The 22,878-nt window shown below is 37.5% G+C and overlaps 1 protein-coding gene across 2 annotated transcripts in view; it reads right to left on the bottom strand.

Moving 5' to 3' along the window:
- The window catches only part of RCAN1 (regulator of calcineurin 1), a 41,407-nt gene that overhangs the window by 8,071 nt on the left and 10,458 nt on the right, over positions 1-22,878 (bottom strand). Inside the window, exon 1 of one of the 2 annotated variants that reach the window (XM_052674040.1) lies at positions 896-1,222. The exons of the other annotated variant lie outside the window; for it this stretch is intronic. Within the exon in view, the coding sequence (XP_052530000.1) occupies positions 896-982 (87 nt within the window). The 5' untranslated portion in view covers positions 983-1,222. Of the gene's footprint in view, positions 1-895; positions 1,223-22,878 lie in introns of those variants that run through there. 2 annotated transcript variants of the gene reach the window in all.

Here is a 22,878-nt window from a genome sequence, read left to right as displayed (position 1 = left end):
AAACTCATCACATACATACATAAACACCATATTCCAAAGATATATTAAAACTAGAGCTGTCCTACTTCTTGTTGAGCCATATTTAAGATCCCTCAAAATGAGATCTGATTACAAGATCCTTTGTAGAGACAGCCTCTATGAATTAGCTTCCTGTACTGGAAAGACAGCTAGAAGGAACCATGAAAACTAGCTCTGCATTTCTAAAGCCTTACTCATGTGTTACTTAGAAAAAAAAAAAGAAAAAAAACAAGTTAAAAAGAAACAACTTCAACACATTCAATATTCAAACTCAGAGAGAACCAGCAAGAGTTGTGCAAAATCTTGTTTCTTAAAGTGTGGGGATTCTATAGGTCATAAATATCATACCAGCAGTAGGACATTGAACAAAATGTTATTTTTGTCCTTGAGGTATCTTAGCAGTCAACAATTCTCTGTATCAGGACTGTATTACATTATATTCATTCTAACCAGTGAAATACAGATCCAAGAGAAGTACTTAACAATTCTAACATTATTGAGAGATACAGTGCCAAACAAAAAAGAACACATGAGAAAGTGTGGAATGCACTGTAAGTTACAAGAACTTTACTACCAAGATTGTAATCCAAGCATTGCTGCAAGCACATGAAAGTGAAGAATACACTGTTCAGACAAGAAATGTCTGGAGTTCAACTTCTGATCTTTTTCAAAACCACACAGCTTAAGATCTAATAATTTCCAGAGCAAGATTCATTCGTATCAAAGCATACCAGAGCACCAATGTGACATTTTCTTGTTAAGTAAAAGAACCCAAAAGCTTTCAAGGTAAGCTGTATTCTAACCTGTTACAAAACAGGACCTACAGACTTTTAGCATTGTGGTAGTCTATATAAGTAAAGCAAAAGAGAAAGCATACCCTTGTTTCTGCTTGATTGAAGACATCGCTATCAGCTACACAGGCAATCAGAGAACTAAAACTGTAGTTAAAATTCCTAAAATGCATTTTGTGCTTTGCTAAAGCGATCCTTGCTGTTCAGCAGAAACCAATTACTTTTAAGGAAGCTGTTGGTTCTGCAGGCAGCGTTTATAAGGGAAACAAGTCCAGCCCCTCTGAAGGAAAAAAAAAAAAAAAAAAGAAAAAAAAAAAGGAGAGGTTTCAGAGCATCCTGTATGTGACAGCGAATTCCTGAACAAAGTCCTGCATGCTTTGAGGCAGTCAGGAACAAAATGTAAGCTTCTACTGGAAAGAGGTGACGTCAGCACATTAGTCAGCTTCCCTATGCTAATTACCAGCGCTCGGGAGGATGGAAAAAGCAGCTGAGGTTTGCACAGCAGCTGCTTTATCAAGCCTCTTGCAGCATAGTTTCCACTGGTAGTAATTCCATTCAGCACTCAGACAACATGCTCTTCATTGGAATGGGACAACCCATCTTAAGATGGAAAATGTTACTGCTGAAGGACCAAAGTCTAGAGTAATAGGCTGTAATTAGCCAGGAGGAAAATTTCAAGACTTTGGAATGGAAAACAAATCCCTCAGGTCAGTAGCTTTTAGTAAATTTTGGAAAAAACACACAGACTGAAACTCAGAGATTAGGAGGGGTTCATTTGGGAACATATTTTTTCCCCTTTACAGTGAGAATTCATTTTGAAGCTTTCTCCATTGCAACTAGGTGGATTAGTTTCCATTCCCACTTCAATAAAAACTCAGTCTGAGCCCCATAAAGTGATGCTGATTTTTTTTAAAACCAAAGCTTCATCAGAAATCTACTGACAGGGTTTTAAAAGACAACCTGAGCTACATCACAGCAGTGATGAGCTATGAAACTGAAGTTCCTGAACATCTTCTGGTTTAACAATTTGCACCCTGGCTTCAGAATGTTTCACAAGAAGTAGCAAGAACAACTTATAAAATGTAATGAATTAGTTCAAAATTATAATGACATTTAAACATTTAAGCTTTTACAAACCGTTTGGAACCCTCCCACATAGATTTAGGTCAAAATTTATAAGAAAGTCAATTTTAAATGCGTTTAATTCATTTGACTATAAAATGAGGTTATCACAGAATCATATATTTTCATAAAATACTTGCAAAAAATAAGCAGTTGTCAATTTTAGACCTTATTTCATACATATTTAATAATGCATAATTATTCACACAAATAGCCTTCTTGACATGCTCAAGCTTTACTTACTTGCTTGAAGCTAAAGACTGTTACTGTGCCATAGGCCAAAACCCCTGTTTAGAGGTCAAATTATCTGCTACTGTATATAAACTGGCATATAAACTACCTTAGTGTGAAAGGTGGTGGGCTTCCTTAGAAGCCCATAGTTTAAAATAAGCTCAGCTCCAGAAAGTGGCATCAGGAAGAACAATGCAACAACTAACATAGATGCCATCAGAGAGATTAAACTCAAATCCTAGAAGTAATAGATAACAAGGATCCTGAGCTCCTAATGTACTGGCTGCCTGACAGACAGAAAGAGGGGAAGAATAAACAACTCTTCCCCGAAGCTCACTAGAAGATGGGATGCAAAGTCTAACATGCAACCCAACCATTCTGAGATTTGGATGTGGCACACGTACAGTGAAAACTGGTTTGAGTTCCCAAGATCACCACCTGTACTCAGAAATGCATATATGTAAGGATTCATAAGAAGCCATCATACCAAGATGTGAGCTACCTGAGGTAACGCAGAAAATCACGCAGAGCATTTCTTGAATCCTGCCCTTGCCCTGGAATTAGGTCATTCAGTGTCCTAAAGACTCTGCAAGTGGAAGCACCGAGCATGACTCCATAGACCAGTGGTCCAGGAGCTCAACTGGAAAAGATGGCCATGAATCATTTGGGCATACAAGGAAACTGAAAATAGGCTTTCCACATCCTGAGGTGAATGCTGTCGCTACTGATAAGTAAATAAAGGTCCCCATGTAACCTGATGAGGAATCAGAGTCACTTGACATACTCTGAGGCTATCTAGGTGAGTGTATTTTGTGGGTGGTGGGTAGAAAGGATGTTGCTTTTAAAGAGCCTCACTGGACTGACATATGATGCAGTTTTCAAGCTGCTCAACAGAAGCAAACCTCCGGGAAACTCACTGCAGACCTTTATAGCAAAGGGTGTCAAACCTTCCTAGCAGTTCAGTGGTTAAAGTTCTTTAGAAGTCTTATCATGGACTCAGCTTAAAGTACCACAGGTAGATTCTAGGTACATACATCTCTTTGTAAGTCCAGATTTACATTTGAAGAATTAAAAAAAAAAACACAACAAAAACAAACCCACAAGCAGATTGCTACATCTAAGATCAACTACATGCTACTGAAGACAAGGCACAAGTAAAACAACTTTACAAGTCTTCCTAAAGCCATTTTATCAAATCTAACCTCATAATTTAAAACAGGACTATAGCACTAAGTTGCGTGTCCACTACAAGCCAAGAGTCAAAGTTACAAAACAGCCATTACAAAAGCCTGACTGTGTTGCAATCTTTCTTCTGCGTTGCTCACGTTCTTAAACATTTGCTAACCCCACATATTAATAAATTACCTGGAACAAGAACACTGCAAGACTATCAGTGCTTGGGGATTTATGGTTCTGATGCTTCCAGAGTAGTATTTTTTTCCTCCTTGAACTTCAGAGAGCTTGCTACTTTGTCTTCTCTGAGATTCCCTACTGACCTCATGACTATAATACAGGAAAGAGAACAAGGGTAAGATCGCCTGCTTAAAGATATATGCCTTCATTCAAGTAACAAATGAAATATTCAATACTGGTGCAACTGAATGCCACTGTACTCAATGATGAGAAATGAAATGAGTCAGATTCAGGTGAAGTGGCAGCACAGCTGGCTTCACAGTTAACCTCTGCATTGAACGGTACAGATTCTGGAGCTTAATTCTTCAAATTTGAGCTCTGTTTCTAAAAACTGCAGAAGACAAACTCACTGAAATATTCCTTAATCTCAATAGCTCCTGACAGATGCTCCATTAATAGCACATTCCAGGCAGAGAAATTTGACAGTTTGTTTTTGGGTTTGTTTTCCGGGGGAAAGGAGAAACAATGATTGAATGTCATAACTAGTTCTATAATTTAACCTGCACTTGCAATGAAGTAGGTAAGGCATGACAAAGGAGGAAATGAGACAGAATAAATAGAAAAAAGGCAAGTCACAAAAATGACTGGTTGCCACTGATATGTACATCAAAACCAACAATCCAAGAAAGAAAAATTAAAATGAAAAGAAATATACTGGTAGCTCTGTAAGTGAAGAAAACAACCACCTTACAGGCTATACATCAGAATGTAGACCACGCTCTTCCCTCATCACTGGCACATTTCTTCAATTACCCTTGGCGGTTGCTCCTTTTGGAGTCCCTGAACTCCCACTATATATACACTTGCTGATCCGCTGCTATCAACATACAGTTTCTATTCCTGTCTTCATGTTAATTATCTTGCCTTCACCCTTATTTAGGGCAGGGATAAACATCCTGAAGTTACTTAGGATGAATAACCATACGTGCTGATTTCATCTTCCTAGTAATTGGGAAAGGAGAACGATGGGCAGACAGTAAACAACAAACTTCCTATACAAGAGGAGTCTAGGGTCAGAAGCTATTCAAGAGACCTAGCCTATACTGTTCTGCCAATGAAGGAATAGGAAAGCCATATAACTCTGTGCAACAGAACGTGAAAAGCTGATAAACATTCCTTTCTAGAACTTAGCAGCAATCTAAAGCTTGGCTTGAACATAAATTCAGGTAAAAAGGAGAGATCTCCAGAAATTTGACCCACTGAAACTACCAGTGAGCATGTGTCCTCAACAGCGCATTTTTCCAACCCCCTCTAAGCATGCTCTCAAACTAACAGAGCAGTCAGGAGATGCTAACATTCTCCGTTGTCAGAAAACCTCCATTTCCTGCCCTTTCAAGATTAAGGATTCGAGAACTAGGTTGTTATTCTGGGAAAGCTTTTTGTGTTGTTCACTTGATCTTTTGTTACAGTTTTGTTTGGAAAATTACTTGATGAGCAAGAGCACAGATGAGCACAGTGTCAGCTGGCCCACCCAAAAAGCCAGTAGTGAGAGTAGTAAGTTAATCCACTTGTCTTAAGACGTCTGTACCATTCTTAGTCTCATTGTGTTATCCAAAACTAACAGGAAAAAAAATATAAATCTGCCAACCCCACTTCCCCCTAAACAAAAAATTTTCCACACGTGAAGACTGAAAGGAAAACTGCATGATTTCTTTTTGCAGGGTCCAACAGGATTTATTATCAAGTAAAAACAACTGGCAGATCGATCACATTTGTCTATAATCCTCCCTAAAAACCTTACTTGAGTCTGAATGCTGGAGACTGACAACCTTGATGTCTAATTCAGAACACTAAAATGGCAGCACACCTACTTACGTAATCAGGCACTAACCCAGTCCTTGACACAGCTGTACAAGGCAAATCCAGATCAGAAACAGAGGTAACGTGCAAGAAAAGCAGGGAAAAGGAGGGAGTTAGAATTATCATACAACCAATTACAGACAGTTTCTTCTGCTCTGTGATTAAGAAAAACCTGAAGTTATTCCACAAAGCCATACTCATTGTTCCACTCATGTGTGACATTATCAGAAAGGTATTACAGGCAAGTATATATACATTGAGTAGTACATTAGTAGAGAAATACTCAAAAACAAAACAAAAACCCTGAAATAATCAGTATTATAAACTGCAAAAAGTATTGGCAAATGTATTTGCTGAAAAGAAATCACAGAGAGTAGAGCAATACAAGTACACAGACTGGTTTTCCAAATTACACAGAGCTATGTGAAGTGTATTAAATCAAGGTAACACCCACACAGTGACAAAATGGAAAAAGAGGCATGAAGCATGGAGCTAAGACTCATCATCAGCTCCTCTCATTAACTTTGTTTATAATGTGGAACAGCAAACTCATGACCATTCACTATTTCATATGTGAATAAGTATTATAGTCACAATTTCCAGCCATAAAAGCCGAGACAAAAATTTGTGCTGCTTCAAAATTTAAGCATCTATTATGGCATCTATATCATGCCATATAGTACGGTACAGAAGGGAAAAAACCATTTGTCTTCACTACAGTTTATGCCAAGCACTATATGGGGAAGCCTTAAAAAAAAAAAAAAAGTATTAATGGCTACAGAACTCTGAAGTGCTGGACAGTATTTTCAGACAGAAAAAGCAACTTTTCAGAAATAATGCTTGATATTTGTCACAGAGCACTAATTCAGCACAAGCATCAGTACCACATTTGGCATGTCAGAATAGATACTTATCGCATATAGACAAGGCTAAAAGCCACTTGTCTGGGTGTAATGTCCCCTATGTTTTGGACTTAGCTGTTCTGGGAAAAGCTTTTCTTCTTCTAAATAGAAGACGCAACAGAAGACTGAGTGGCCATTTTTAAAGATGCTAAGTCTCAGTACTTGAAGGGCACTTATAAGCAGGAGGGGGACCAAACTTTTGTATGGTCTGATAGTAATAGGAAAAGGGGGAAGAGCTTATGTTTGAAGAAATTCTTTCCTCAGAGGGCAGTGAGTCACTGGCATAGCTGTTCAGAGAAGCTGTGATGCCACATCCCTGGAGGCACTCAAGGCCACGTTGGGCAGCCCTATACCCCCCACCCCAACACAACAAAGTTTGGTTTCAAACTATCAGAGCCAACCTTCATAAAGATAAGCTGTTGCTTCACAATGAATGGAAAATGTCTGGAAAAGACTGTTCAATCCAGCTCATGTTTGGAGAACAGGAGATGCAAGGAAAAAAAAAATCATTAAATTAGAATTCATTCATTGTAGTTAAAAACCACAATGAATCTTTAAACAAGACAAATGTCAATAGGATTATTCTGTCAGATGTTGGACTGCTGATTTGTTTATATTTAAGTAGAAAAGGGGAAGAAAAAGTAAGAGGGACAATCCAATCTAAGTCATGGAATCAGTGCACATGTTACACTAGATGAAGCCAAGTTTGGAAAGGGCAGGAAATCCTTAAGCAACTCATCCATTTTTCCTTAAACTTTTTGAGGGCTTCTATAAATATAGGTATTTATATAAATCTTTTCCTCAGAGAAGAGACTAAAAAAAGCAGGAAAAAGGAAATAAATATAGATGATCTTTGGAGAATTTCAGCTGAAAAAGAACAAGGACTTTTAAAGCAAAGTGTATTAGTAAATCAAGTTTGCATACTACAGAAGTATCTGTAAACTATTTACAGCAGTAGGAAGCTATTAAAAAAAAAAAAATGCCCTCCCTTCCCCCATCAAAAAGTGCTATCTCTTAAACACTGGGCAATCATGAAGTAAAGGAAGTATATTCTTCCTGCCACTGTAACTGGGAAAAGTCACCAACAGACTGACTCAAGGTTATTTATTTGAGTACTGGCGTGAGAAAAAAAAAATATTCTAGACAGCAATTAACAGATAGGTGCATTTACAAGATGAAACAATTCAAAAAAGTAGGAGACAGACAAGCTACGCAAATCTCCTATTAAAACAAAAACAGCCTCTCAGTTAATTATTTTGAGTGAGGGGGCACCTTCTGAAGATGAACACTTTGCTTTGTAAAAAGGGAACAGCTGTAAAGTTATTTATAAGTTAGATTCAGTAGGGGGAGAGCTCTAGGGGACAGGGCACATGCTTACTGTTGGATTCATGCATTCTTTGCACGTCACACATACTCTAACAGTTACCACAGCTGGAGTGCTGCAATGTTGCCTCTGCACGTTGCCCATGCAGTATAGCAAGCTGAGGGGAATTAAGGAAATCTTGGTCCTGGGCTTGTACACTGGTATCTAAAAAAATAACAGGCTTAAGAACTTAACAGAGACCAAATTTTGACAAAATGAACCTTTAACACTAGCTTTAGCATATATATATATATATATATATATATAATGATGCAAGTAGGACTGTATCAATCAACTGGAAAAATGAAGTGATGAGGAACAGAAATTCTTGCGTAAAGATAATCAAGAAGTCAGAGCCTATGAGAAAGAAAGTATATAGACAGAAATATAAAGGAACAAAGTTCTCCAGATATTTCTCAAAGTAGGCTGTTACTGGATCTGCAACTGGATCTCCCCTATGACAATTCAATCCCACAGCTCAGAGTATTTTATTCAAGTCCTATCAAGCTGAAGCCTGTGCAGTTCATCCAGATGTCTCGCTAGGAGGTACACACTTTCAAATCTGCTGCCTTCCATCCATGAGTTGGAATAAGCATGCACGACATAAAAGAAAACTGCCAGCAGAGCAGGGAACCTGAATTCAATTTATGATTTTTAAAAAACAAGCCAGTAAGTTGGAATCTGTTTTTATATGAGTCTTACAAATATAGTAAGATATATCTTGTAAAATAGGAGTTTTTTTAAAAAAACAAATCCTGAGTTAATTGAGCAAGGTTATCATCCAGATTTAAATATCAAATGCTGTCTTTTAAATAGTTGTGGTTTTTTGTTTTGTTTTGTTTTTCGTGTGTAATACATCCATCAGAATAAAACCTTCCTATCAGCACTTTATTCCTTTTAATACCACTTCAGGAAAAAAAAAAAAAAAAAAAAAAGTCTGGCTCTCTAGTTTTATGAAACACACACTGACCATCACATGATGCACATGTGCATCGCATGTGGCCAAAAAGGCCAACGATATCCCGGGGTGCGTTAAAAAGAGCATGGCCAGCAGATTGAGGGAGGTGATAGTTCCCCTGTACTCTGTCCTGGTGAGGCCATTTCTGGAATACTGTGTCCAGTTCTGGGCTCCCCATCTTGAACAGAAAGACAAGGATCTCCTAGGGAGAGTCCAATGGAAGGCCTCAAAGATGATGAGTGCCTAGAGAATCTCCCTTATGAGGTAAGGCTGAGAGTGCTGGGACTATTCAGCATGGAGAAGAGAAGGCTGAGAAGGCATCTTATCAACACTTACAAATATCTAGAGGATGGGAATCAAGCAGATGGAGGCAGGTCCTCTTTGATGGTGCCTAGCAACAGCACAAGGGCAGCAGGCACAAAGTAGAACATAGTAAGTTCCATCTAAACATAAGGAAACATTTTACTGTGAGGGTGACAGAGCACTGCAACAGGCTGCCCAGAGAGGTGGTGGAGTCTCCTTCTCTGGAAATATTCAAAACCCACCTGGACACTTTCCTGTGCAACCAGCTGTAGGGAACCTGCTTTAGAAGGGGTTGGACTCTTTGGTCTCTAGGGTCCCTTCTAACCCCTCCGATTCTGTGATAACAAGGACAATAATGACACCATATCAACTGAATATTTTCTAAAACAAACCAAAGATTCTAAGATACTTCTATCTCACGCTGTATGTTCTATAAAACAGAGATGATCATAAAAGACAATTTTGAGAAGGAAAAAAAGGCAAAAGTGGATCGGTTATTCTTATTTGTGTCATCATCTACTTATCTATTCTCCCTATTCAACATTAAAATCAAAAGTTACCATGAGACACTGGAACAAGTAGCCTAGCGAGGTTGTAGATACCCCTTCCCTATAAGCATTCAAGGCCAGGCTGGATGGAGCTTTGAGCAACCTGGTCTAGTGGGAGGTGTGCCTGCCTATAGCAGGGGGTTGGAACGAGGTGATCTTAAAGGTCCCTTCCAACCCAAACCATTCCATGATAACAAAGCACGAATCACTGCATATTAACGATCCACATAAGATCCACAGTTTAATTAGCCTAACTACTTTTTTGAGCAATCTAAGCAAAATCTAGTTTTCAAATTGTTTCTGGCACAGCCAGATAGTGTTTCAAAGGCTTCTGAATCTATGAACAATGATCTCCATGATCACTATTTCCCATCAACAGGTTAGATTGAATTCCAAAGTTATTTAATGCTAGAAAACTCTGAACCCAGCTATCATTTCTGCTGATGACTTTGCTGCTAGTAGCATGCTAATCTTTGTTTCACCATGACTTGAATCATTAACCTTACTCTTCAATTTCAGAATACAGTAAAACATAACATAACCTACAACAGTGAAAAGTGAAAATTTCAAAACAAGTAATACCTGGTAGGGGGAAGAAAACCCAGTCAATCCAACCTGACTCAACTCAAACAGAACTGGAGTTTTTGAGCCACAATGAAACTTCTAATATCACCTTTGGGAAATCAAATCAAATCAAATCACTATGCTGGTTCAACAACAGCATTTTATCATCAATTCTACCTACATTATTGTGAAAACAAGCCAACAACTAGGAATTTTGCAGCCTGGAGAATCTTCCAAAACAAACACACACTCCTCAAAATAAATGGAAATTTAAAAAAAAAAAAAAAAAGAAAAAGAAAAAGAAAAAAAAAAGAAAAAAAAAAGAAAAGAAAAAAGAAAAAAGAAAAAGAAAAAAAAAGGAAAAAAAGGAAAAAAAGGAAAAAAAGGAAAAAAAGGAAAAAAAAGGAAAAAAAGGAAAAAAAGGAAAAAAGGAAAAAAAGGAAAAAAAGGAAAAAAAGGAAAAAAAGGAAAAAAAGGAAAAAAAGGAAAAAAAGGAAAAAAAGGAAAAAAAGGAAAAAAAGGAAAAAAAAGGAAAAAAAGGAAAAAAAGGAAAAAAAGGAAAAAAAAGGAAAAAAAGGAAAAAAAGGAAAAAAAAGGAAAAAAAAGGAAAAAAAAAGGAAAAAAAAGGAAAAAAAGGAAAAAAAAAGGAAAAAAAAGGAAAAAAAAGGCAGCTTGGGCCATTGCTGCAAGCAGAATTTTGTTCACCATTCCATTCTGCTACTCAGCAAGGTGCTACCTTTATTCAATCTGTGGTGTTTCTTAGCACTATTTTTGTGGACATTTGAGAATTTGGGTATAGTCTTACAACCAGAGATAATACACCAGTGTCATTATATGTACTCCCCCTCACAGATAAAGTACAGCTGACTGAAAATCTTCAACAGCTATTATTATTCTTTGATGCCATTTGTTGAAGTAGCATACTGGATTGCCTGTGGTCTCATTACTTTATAAAGTGCTTTTGTTTGAATAAAAAGCTATTGGTTTGGAACAGTTACTCAGTCTTTCCTCAAGAGATACCAAAACTTGTAAAAAAAAAAAAAAAAAAAAAGTTTTGTTTCATCAATAATTATTTAAAGCTGCCACTATTTCTTTTCCCTTTACTTAAAAAGTTTTACCTTTCAAATAGATGTGAATTGCAATCTAAACTGGCTTCAGAAACTGCCAGTTAACCTACTGCTTTTCTTGATCTTAACTCAGTAACTTTTAACATAATGGAAGGAAAAAACTTGACAGGAGGTTATTTGCATCTGTTTCTATTGTTTCAAAAGGAAAATAAAGAAGAAAACCTGCTCAAATTAGTTTAAACATCTTGTAATCCCATTAAGAAGACTGAAACTACAGATTACGTCCTGAAGATGCCTGTCCTTTCAGCAGAAGGCATCTAAGATTTTGACAACCTATGTGGTGTATCAGCTGTGGACGTCAGTAAGGTTTCTACAAAGCCAAGTGCTGAACTCAGCCATTTGTCTGCACATAGAACCTATCCACTCTACAACTACTCCACTGATGTATAAAAAAATAAAAGCTCAAATAACTCTCTGATTATTTCTTTTACTTACAGATTCCAAAAGCATTGCCAAGGAGGAAAATAGTGGTTTTTATTGAACAGATTTTTTTTTTTTTTTTAAAGAGCTTAAAATGCACTAATTTTCATTCTTACATTGCATAGTCTACTATGTTCAAGCAGAATATAAAGAGCTGTGCTCTATCACAGAAGGGCTATTTACAGATCAAACGTGTGACGGTTTTCCAGTCAGCCATCAGAAAAATACCTACAGTGTGTTTAATCCTTCCTTGGAAAAATCCATGACTTACACTTCCATTTCCAAGCATTAAACATTAAATTCCTGTTAACTGACTGGTAACATAAAAGTGGTAATTTGGAAATTCCACAAGAGAATATTTGAGTAACCAACTACACTGTTTTAGAGATATTTTTAATATAGCAACTATAATTCAAAATTTAAAAGCTCTTTGTAACCTATTTTTACTCCCGCAATGAATTCACCCAAACAACCCGTAGTAAATGGATCACAATTTTGCCCTCATTCAGGTATTCTGATGGAAATAGACATTTTTCATACAGTATGTTTACTAGCAACTATTTTTCCATTCATATTAAAAATATCATTCCACTTGGAAAAATGACTTTGGAGTGCTGAGAAGCAGCATTCCAAATACGCAAAATTGCAGTGAATGAACAGAACAGTGGACTTCTGAACAAAGGGTCTTAGAATCTGCTGTAGTGCAAGTACTCACAGAATCACAGAATGGCTTGGGTTGGAAGGGATCATGAAGCTCCAACCCCCCCACCACAGGTAGGGCCACCAACCTCTAAATCAAACACTAGACCAGGCTGCCTAGGGCCCCATTCAACCTGGCCTTGAACAGTTCCAGGGACTCTAGAAGAGATCAACAACTTCTGTTCAATTAAGTTTGTTCCATTGAGAAAATTATTTTTAAAAGAATAGGAAGCAAAATGAGAATGACTAAATAACACCTGCATTGCACTGTCAGCATACATGGGTTGATTATACAAACCAGCTGTTCAAACGGTCTAATACCTATGCAGAAACAACACCAAAGTGGTCTTGAATAACTTGGCTGAGAACATCTTCCTGCAGAAAAATACAGAACAACTCCTCCTCCTTTTTTCAAGGAATGATGCTTACTGAGTGAATGTGTTAATCTGAAACTGCATGACCATGACACACTTATCACTAGTTCTCCTGATCAGCACTAGAAGTTCAACTCACTCATCTACACGTCAAAGCCATCTGGCACTTTGGAGTTACGAAGAATCCAGTCTGGAGTACATTCTGTCTCTTTAGAAAAGAGAAGAGCAAGAAATATTTGTGACTGCTGTACACCCAGAAAATATGCCAGCAAGTCCACAAAGCCTTCTCACCTGGAAAGCAGAAAACAGTATACATTCAATAAGGGCCTGTAACCCTATATCCATCTCTGAATAATCTCTTTGGGACATTATTTAGTCCTTTAAAAAAAGAAACTTTTGAAGTCCACAATAAGCAATGCATGCCCCTTCCCTCCCCTTTACCCCCATTCATAGCTCCTCCACGTATGGATAACATATGGGTAAATCCAGAAGAAAAATGTACCTTAAAGAGATAGGGAGAGTTTTTTTTTTTTTCAAAGTCATCAGACAAAAAAAAAAAAAAAATTCTCTTGAGTGTCTTAGCAATCAAGACATGGGGATAAAGACTTAAAGAATTTGTGATTAAAAATAGTGTGAAAATACTGAAGGGACAGAGCAGAAAGACAATCAAGGAAAAGGCATGCAAAACCCAATTGCAAGATATTCTGTTTGGCATTAGTCAGCCAGTCAGGTTTTGTGAGCCTCCAGACAAGCTAGAACAAGTACCAGTGTATAACACCATACCTAAAGAAGAGAGAATTCAGAATTCTTTAGAAGGTGGCTGTCAGGAACACACATGGCAAAGTAAAGAGGGATGATTGTTTTGCAGTCTGTGTAACATGCTTAGTGCATAAAGGAATTTCTAAGCTTTAGGACCTTATTTAATCCACACACTATTATTTAAAAGAAACAAGGGGGAAAAAAAAAGTTATCTTAGGAAAATGTTCATTTTCTGATGAACTTCCAGAGAATTTTCAGCACAGAATTTAAAGAATGAACTAAAAGTGCTAAAGATGGCACTTACCTCAGATGATTTATAAGGACTACATCCTAATTTGCAACCTGGTAAGTGTATTTAGCATAGATCTTCCTTACAGCCAAGAAGCGCACATGCTAAGGACAGAAGGGACAGAAATAATTAACTATCCAGTGAAAGCGCATCAGAATCAGGGAGAAAAAGATTCCCAATGGGCAGGGAAGTAATGGGTTCAAGATTGGTTCTATATACAGAGACAGGGAAGATTTCATTTTCAGTGTTAATGCAATGTTACCCTGTACTGTAACAATTTTTTATTTAAAAGCTTTCATATTAGAAAGATTAAATGCAATCATCTTTGGAAAAAAGTAGCAAGAATTGAGACTTCACATGTAATCAACACTCACAGCTTCATGTCTACACAAAGATGTCATAACTCCAAGCACAACAGCCCCCACCAGCAAGCTTTGGAATCAGCTGGTGCTGTCACAAGAACTACTGTAGGATTTGCTGCAAAAAAGCTTGAAAGCCACACTTCCTCACCATGTGTCCTTCTTCTGGCATTTCTGGTATACCCTTTTAGCACTATAATGGTGTATTCACAAGCCCTGTTCTGATCATGTTTGTCACAGCAAAAAATAAAAATTTAAGCACCTCTATGCCTTCACACAGGTGAAACACGTTGTAGAACTTGGCTGATAATTACACTGATAACACGAAAAGAAATATTTGCTACCACTTAGCAAAGGAACATTTGGCCAGCCTGCTAAATATGAGGATATTTCGATTCAGTTCTCTGAACAATAAAGAGTAATCAGCACTGCAGCATACATACATTAAACTTATTGAGTACTGATGGGTAAGCCTTTGTTTTCTAGAATTGTTTCAACTGCACAGTCTCTGAATTTGCTCAGCAGTTACACTGAAAGTAAAAGTCTGAGAGCCAAAGGAGAGAATATGAGTAACAGTTTTGAAAGAGAACAAAACAGGCTCCTATCTTAAATTATGTCAATTCAGAAACGCGAGCAGAGGAGGAAAGTTCAGGAAAGCAAGCAAAGAAATCCTCTGAACACCATGAAAACTTGAAGATTTCCCAAAATTATCTATACCTTTTACTCGATACTACATTTCTAACTTGTTTCAAAATAAGCATTTTTTAGAAATGCTGCATGAAAGTAAAAGAGCTCAATTGCAATTGCTTGCTATTCTTGCAGTAACTTTTCTTATTTATGTATTTCCATGGTTTTATAAAATCATGGAAAGTCGCACTATTTCCTGATAGCAGAAGGCGAGGACCGGTCACTCATTTGACTAATTCATTCCACTGGGTTTTCCATATGTGATTCATACATACTGTACTCCTTTTTCCTGGAAAACATTTCACAAAGTCTGTACAAGATGTAAAGTGGTATATTTTCATTGTCTAGTTTCTAACTGTAGATCTTTGAGACTCTCTCTTTAAAAGCAAACAGCATTCTTTTAATAAGTTCATTCTGTAAAACATGTTTTTGTTAACTCAAGCACTCCTATACTCAGCATCACTGCTATGATAAATATGCACACACTTGTTCTTCTCAAAATGTTACTTGCGGCTTACACGCAGTTCTACTTAAACATACAAACAGACTTAGTACATCCTTTAACAGTACATTTTATCCTCTCTTGCCTGTCCTGATCCTGACATCGCTATTTTATGTCTTGATTCTGTTCCCAGTTGAAGTTAATGCCATAACACTGCCACTTTTCCAAACGAAAGGAGGATCAAGTCCTTATCTGTAAGCTCCTCTTAATAGGGGTTTATACTATTTACATGTCACCAACAAAATTATGGGGGCAGGGAAGGACTCTGAAACTACCAACAAATAAGAATTTAACTATTTAATACAACTGAAGGTAAAAATATGAGGACAGGCTGACAGCTGATTTCATGGCAACCTCAGACACTAAATATTGTTAAGTTCCTGCAAAAAAAAAACACCAAACCATTGAAGACAAACAGAGGTGTTGGCAGATCTAATGCCCACTCCATTTGCCCAGCAAGGGCTACTGTGTTTAACAGCAGGACACATCATTCTCTACCAGTATATACATGAGAGGGGAGAAATAAGAGTCAAGTATATCCATTTGAACCCTAAATCTACAAAAAAAATCATATAAAAGGAATTCAAGTTTGCTCAATAATTCTTCTTGCTTCTTTATAGAATTACAAACACTGGCCTCATTAAATTTTTAGATGAAAATTATGTTGTACTTGAAGTTAAATTTCTGTGGGCCCATACGAGGAGCACCTCTGGAAAATTCTCTACCAAATCCTAAGACTTATGTCTCAAGAAACTGGGAATGATTGAGGGGCACAAGGCAATGCTTATTCTTAGTCAGAAATAAAATGAAGAAAACTATACATGTGTTTTCCCTCTTCATTTCCTGTATAATCCCATTTACTAGAACTTCAGTCAGAGATGTACTAGGAAACAGGATGGTGGCTATTTCTTTTTTTTTTTTGTAAGGAATACCTATGACTCTATTGTAAGTCTGTTCTTTTTTTGGAACTCAAAACATTACCAAGAATTTGTTTACATAGAGGAACTGTAAAATAATAGTTCCCCAAAACTTCTTGCCATACTGGTTTCTAAAATCCCTTCTGGTGTCAGTTCAACACAGCATGCACCAGTGGGGCTATTTTTAGTACCTGGGCAAAGTTCTGGCTACTCTGATCGAGACTGAGTCAGGATGGTACTACTTAAACAAATGAGCCTTCAAAGGAGTTCTCAGGACCCTCACCTCCTCTCATTTTCCTTAAGAAATTTAAGGGAACATAGGTTTGTTTAGTATGCAGATAAGCTCTGGTCAGAATGAAATTACATGTAATCATGTTTCACATTTATATGTGGGTTGCTGTGGCTGTGCAACAGGTTGGTTTCTCTTACCAGACATTCCTTCCTGCTTAATATGACAATCGATTACCCAGTTCTTCCTTTCCCAGACAGTCTGATGTAGCGCTGCTCACATTTCTCATTGCTTGAGTTTGACTTACAAATTTCGTTTCCATGCGAGCTTTACAATCCTTGCTTCAGGCAGGTTTCATTGGACTTCCCATTAAGCTCCCCTTTGAACTTATTAGAAGTATTTTATCAGTTTTAGAAACTGATGTTGCCTCACATATAAGTAAAACAGTTCTATCAAAATAGGAACAATTTCCTTCTGGAGGTTAAACAACACTGAAACTTCAACGGGACACTGAACATAAATGTAATTTCTCAGGCTTCCATACTGCTTTAAAACTTCTTATTTACCTGCTTTCATAGTTTCCCCAGAGCACTTTTCTGGAAAATACAACCATGAAGTCTTTTCTCGGGCCAAGGAAGAAAGGCACACAGCTCCCTCCAGGGCACTGCCCTGGACTATTCTTAGTCTGCTGTGACTGCCACTCTCCAAGGTATTTCTGAGGAACTTCGTTAAGTCACTGCAACAATAAAGCCTTAGTCAAAGGAAAGACTGCTATTGTACACTTAGCATTTAAATAACTACAGAAATGAAGACATCTTTCCCATGTGAACAGTTAAGGGTTATCGCTTTTCCAGATGAATTATTTCTTGATTACTTCTGTAAAAAGCTTGGAGAATAAATGCTTTATTTCACAAACTTTTAGTGTGAGGAGAAAAACCCCGATGTATTCAAATATTCTTCATAAGAACAGTTTGTGTGCAATTAATACATACTCTTTTAGGAGTTACAGTTTCATAAGCACTATTTTTACACAAAGGTCATTTCTGAAAGTCACTTAGTTTTGATGGCCTCTCAGAAAAGCAATACCTTGGCTGTTTGTATAGCCAACAGAGAAAATTTCAGCTGACATTTCAAACCTGAACAAGAAAGCTTACAAGCATATCCAGTTCTACGTTATGCAACCTCAATGTTAGAAAGTTTTTGCAAATTTAAATCCAAAGTAATTACATAATCTTCAAATTAGACAATATGTAATGCAAAGCACTAACCATAGGAGTCAGCGAAAACAGAAGTGGGAGGGATTAAACAATTATGTGTGAAGATGTGTTGGGAAAAAAAATTCTCTTAAGAAATGAGAGTCCTGTGAATTTACAAGAGAAACTGCAATGCCAACTCTAAGAAAGAATCAGCTGTCTGCTTTAAGGCTCCATCAGAAACTGCCAGTCACATTAAAGATAAATCAGCTCGCAGTAACAAAACTTCCCAGGGTATGTTTTTCCTCTGGCAAAGAGGGAAAAATAAATCACAGTAACGCAAAGTCATACTTGGGAAAAGTTCTTTTTTAAATTACTGCACTGAAAGCTGTTTTCTCTATAATCACATCACAAGTGCAGGATGTAGCAATTTCATAATTCCTTTACTGTTTGATATGGGTGAGGCTCCAATAAAATAAATACAATCAAGTGTCTCTGTTCGTTAGTAAGTTTCCGAACCCCACAAGCAATCTGTTAAAAATAAGACTATCACTTCAACACTGGAGAATTAAAACTACCTGCTTGGGTGGCCTGTTAAGACTTTCAAAGCCCTTATTTGCCCCTGATCATACTTTGTTTTTACATTCACAGATCTAAGAACTATTCTCCCCCTAAATCCTTATGGGGTATCACAGACAACTTCTCAGTTTTCCCAGCCTTTACTCCTACTAGATATGCCCAGCTGTTCATAAAGAAAACAGCTGACCTTCCCAAACAACGCCCCCATTCAGCATAACTGGCACCCAGCACTCTGCCAACTCCCCAGCGCCAGAAGCCACAGGTTCTCCTGCCAAAGGTCTGCCCTGCTGCACAGGGGCCTGAAAGGGTCCGTGGTTCTTTCACTGATACGACCCAGCACTCCTGAGCTGCATCAGCACAAGCCACTGATAGCTGTATCTTTAAGTGGCCTTATTACATCATGGTTTTGAAGGAGTGAAGTTCTGCAGCTGTTCTTTGTTTTCTTTTTGCTCCACTTGCATGGGATCTTTTACCTCCTATTTAAAGCTTAGATTTGTCGCAATAATACTTGGGCAATATTTCAGGATTAAGTGACAGAACAAGCACACTTATAATACTTATGGTTAAACTATAGGCATCAGAGAGCTTCTGGAGTTTAACTTAGGCTTTCTTATGGAAGGGGGATACGGAAGCAAAGAGAACAGAGATTCAGAGATTTAAACTTTATTTTCCAGCTGATGAATAACCAGTAAGAGATCAGAAGCTAATTATCAGTCTGGTTCTTCCATCACCTTGGATTTTTATTTAGAAGCTAGGTTAGATTTTACTTTTTAAAACATCATATGCCTTCTGCTTCATTACTTACCATGACATTTAAGAGAACAGGTCTAATACAAATAACTTCAAGAACCAATGAACTGTAGGAAAGAACTCATCACCAACACCAAAACAGGTATCAGTGCTGTAATCTGATTTCCAGACCCAGGGACACTGTGAACACCATCAGTTCAAGCCCCAGCTATGTCATGAGACTTCAATTGCCTACACTATAAGTTATGGCTGTTTTCGACTGTCCAGTTTTTCCATTTATTACTTGCCTTGACTTCTGCAGTAATCTACAGTAGGATGATCCCTAAAATATTCCTAATTTAGCAAAAGTCCACTACTTAAATAAAAAGCTAGTTCAGAACATTTTCAGAGAGAAAAAAAAAACCTCCTCAATTAGCACAGTGTTACATAACTCCTGAACTTGTATGCATTATAGAGAGAAAAAGTAAATCCACAGCAGGGCTTAAAAATTAAGAACTTTATACTGGCTAGCTTATTTTGACTAGCAAATATTTTGCATACAGTCTAGGCTTTGAACACACCTTCAGCACTGCATCATCTAAAGGGTCAGATGATTATTATAGTAGTAAAAAGATAGTTTCCAGGTAGTAAAGTAAAATTAACTGTGATTTGTTGTATCTGGACAGCGGCAGTATCCAGAGGTTCCCAAGAAAGAAGCTGAGAATTACAATTTGCTTTTCACTGGACACACATAGACAGACCTCAGAACTGTTGTCAGAGAGCCTCTTTCCACAAGGGAAGGAACAAACATAAAACAAAGGAGCTATGTTTTCACATAGAGATAGTTGATTCAGGTCAGAATGAGATGAGGGCTTGACAAAGCCGCACAAGCTTGTGCGCGCATAACACCTAATGCTAGGAATGCTGCAAAAATCTGATGACAATTCTATTATGTGTTTCTTAGAAACTAAACTGTGCAATTAAGCAAAACAAAACAAAAAAAAAACAAAACACACACCAAAACCCAACAAATAATAATAAAAAAACCCCCACAAACTCAAACCTCAAAGCCTGCGGCAGATAAACAGCTACAGCCCTGTTTCTTTGCCCACTTCAGGGTCTTCAAATGTGAAGTCTCTGCCTCAGTGACGAGGACAGCAGTGAGCAGAGCAACTGCTTGAACAGAACGGCCTCTTCCAAAGTTGTTAAGACCATGTGCCAGAATGCATCCACAGTGAGCAGCCTAACTCACCAGCACTTCCTTCATACCACTCACAGCAGTCAGCAGGAGTAACCTTCTCCTCTCACTTTCAGTTCTGTGGCTTCTGTGGCTTCTAAAAGCAAAGCAGGAGTCTGGGGCATTTCCACTCACTCGAATAGTACCATTCTGATGCACTTAACATACCTTATATTTAAAATTCAGTCACCTTCACGCAACACATTTTATGTAAGTAAAACAATTTGTCCTTTAAAAGACTACTATTGTTAAAGGGTGAAGCTAAATCTAGATATTACATTGGCTTTAATTTAAGTGCAGCATGAATGTGTATTTTCTCTTGGTGTTAATTCATAACTTCCAACAAGTAAAAACAGGATTTGTCCCAAAACCTTTTCCCACAACTTTTTTCCCCTCCTCCTTTCTTCCCTCATTTATGCCAGGTACACAAGCTATGTAATACTGACAGAAGATATAACCATAATTATGAATAATTCACTGAAGTGTTTGTGATTAACTATGTATTACCATAAAAAATGCAACATTATTATGCCAAAACTACTACTTGAAGGAGTAGGAAGGTTGGGAAAGGTGAGGACTGAACTGTATGAAAGCATTGAAATGCACTGTATTGAAATTCACTGTATGAAAGTATGGAATGCATTCTGGCGCTTCTTTAATGACTATTCCTTTATAACAAGACAGTAACATTTGCATAACTTAAAGATGCAAGATTAGCAAAGCTAAATACAAGTTTTCTATTCTACTGCATTCATCTTCTGACCATTCTTTTCTGTTCTCTGTGAACAAGGGAAAAATAAAAGGGAAAAGGCAGAGTATAACTCAGGAGTCTTCAGAAAACCACAAGGGCTGTGGAGAAGCAGGCTGGTATTTTTTGAACTTTAAAGAATGAAATTTTCCACTGGAGTCAGTGAAGGAAGAATGGGAGATGGTTTCAAAATATTTTTCAAGAATGTTCTGGGTGGGTAGCAGAAGAACAATATAATTGCAATTAGTGATCGTGTTTCTAAGAACACACTAAGCATACTCAAGAAGTTTCAACAGCATTTTTTAAATATTCTGATAAAGAGAATAAAATGAGCTGCAGAAGAGGCTGGATTTTATCTTAAACCAGATGCATTTTTGCCAAGGTTAATGTCTAATATTCTGTAATTTTCTCAGGCATATTAAGCTAATGACATGGTACAAGGTATGATAAATTATATAACTCATATTTCTGACCTTACTAAATAACATTGATTATGGCTTTTTAACAACAAAAAGGTTTAATCTGTCTGCCAAGTTTGTGAAGCTTCCCACATAACCAACCCTTTCACTGCAGCAGGCACAGAACAGCCACACAAGAGCTGAATTTTTTTAGCCATTTACGGAAATAGAGACATTAAAAAACACAGAATCATAGAATCACCAAGGTTGGAAAGGACCCACAAGATCACCCAGATCAAACATCCACCCATCATCAATAGCTCTCACACGCAGAGTAACATATGACCATCTGACCTAATCCCAGATCCTTCAGGGTAATTTTGCTATTGAAACACCACTGGTAACAACAACAAAAAAAAAAAGAGCAGTGGTATTTCAAGCTTTTGCAGTACTTAACAATAGAGCTTTCAGAATGCAGTCATTTTCCTTGTTCAGATGGAAAGAACACACCTGCTTTGTGTAAAGGGAAAAAAAAGATCATCTTTAAAAAATAGCTCCTGAAACTGCTTTAACTTCCTGGATATTCAAAGCAACAGTATTTGTTTATAAACTTATGCTTCAACTAATATTGCTGAAAAAACAAGTACGGTTCATAGAATCAGAGTAGCCTGGGTTGAAAAGGACCTCAAAGATCGTCCAGTTTCAACCCCCTGCTGTGTGCAGGGTCGCCAACCAGCAGACCAGGCTGCCCAGAGCCACATCCAGCCTGGCCTTGAATGCCTGCAGGGATGGGGCATCCACAGCCTCCTTGGGCAAGGTTCCTCTGTGTAAGGTTCCAGATTTCATTCTATTTTCTGTTTCCCCCTTCCTTCTGAAAGGCCTGGCTTTCATAGAGCAGGGGAGACGAAAACTTCTTTAAAGAAGAACAATGAACAAAGCTTATTGTTTGGATTTTGTTTATTTATTGCAACTCACCAGGGAAGAAACAAGAGACATAGCTGCATCTCAAGTAGTTAAAGATCAATCACTTCAAAAAACACCTATCAGCAGATGCACTTCATCTGCTATGGGCTTAGGTTATAAACACTGCTTTTAAAAGTTGTTAAAAGTTTGTTTGAAGTCATTATATACCTTACAGGTAACTGACCTTCTCCCAAAACCCATTCTCAAGAGGAAGGTATCTGATTCTTGATGCAAAGGCTTTATCTGTTCATGCCTAATAGGTAGGCTTTATTTAGCATCCTTAAATTATATATTGTAATGAGGCGTGAACACATATGCTAACAGCTTTTTTAATAGTCAGAAGTCAATGATTTAACCTAGTCTCTGACCCAATCTGATTATTCTTTTGGTTATACAACCCCCAGCAAGAGTTATTCATACTTTCCACTGACTGCAACAGCAGCTGCTTCACTATCACTCTGGAGCCTCAGGAAAATTCAAGCCCTTAATCACTATTTCCATTAGCCAACAGATCTTTGCTATCAGCTTGAAGCAATACAGCTGAAGTGCCAAGAAGTGTACCTACAGGAAATTGATTAAATAAATAAATAAATCTATCCTGCAAAGACGCTTCCACATCTATCAACAGCTGGAAAAGGACCAGGACGGGCTCCCAT

The sequence above is a fragment of the Tympanuchus pallidicinctus genome, unplaced genomic scaffold, assembly GCF_026119805.1.
Source record: "Tympanuchus pallidicinctus isolate F22 unplaced genomic scaffold, pur_lepc_1.0 scaffold14, whole genome shotgun sequence".
NCBI classification, from domain to species: domain Eukaryota; kingdom Metazoa; phylum Chordata; class Aves; order Galliformes; family Phasianidae; genus Tympanuchus; species Tympanuchus pallidicinctus.
Note: the sequence above shows the minus strand (reverse complement) of the source record. Positions and strands in the feature narration are given on the sequence as shown.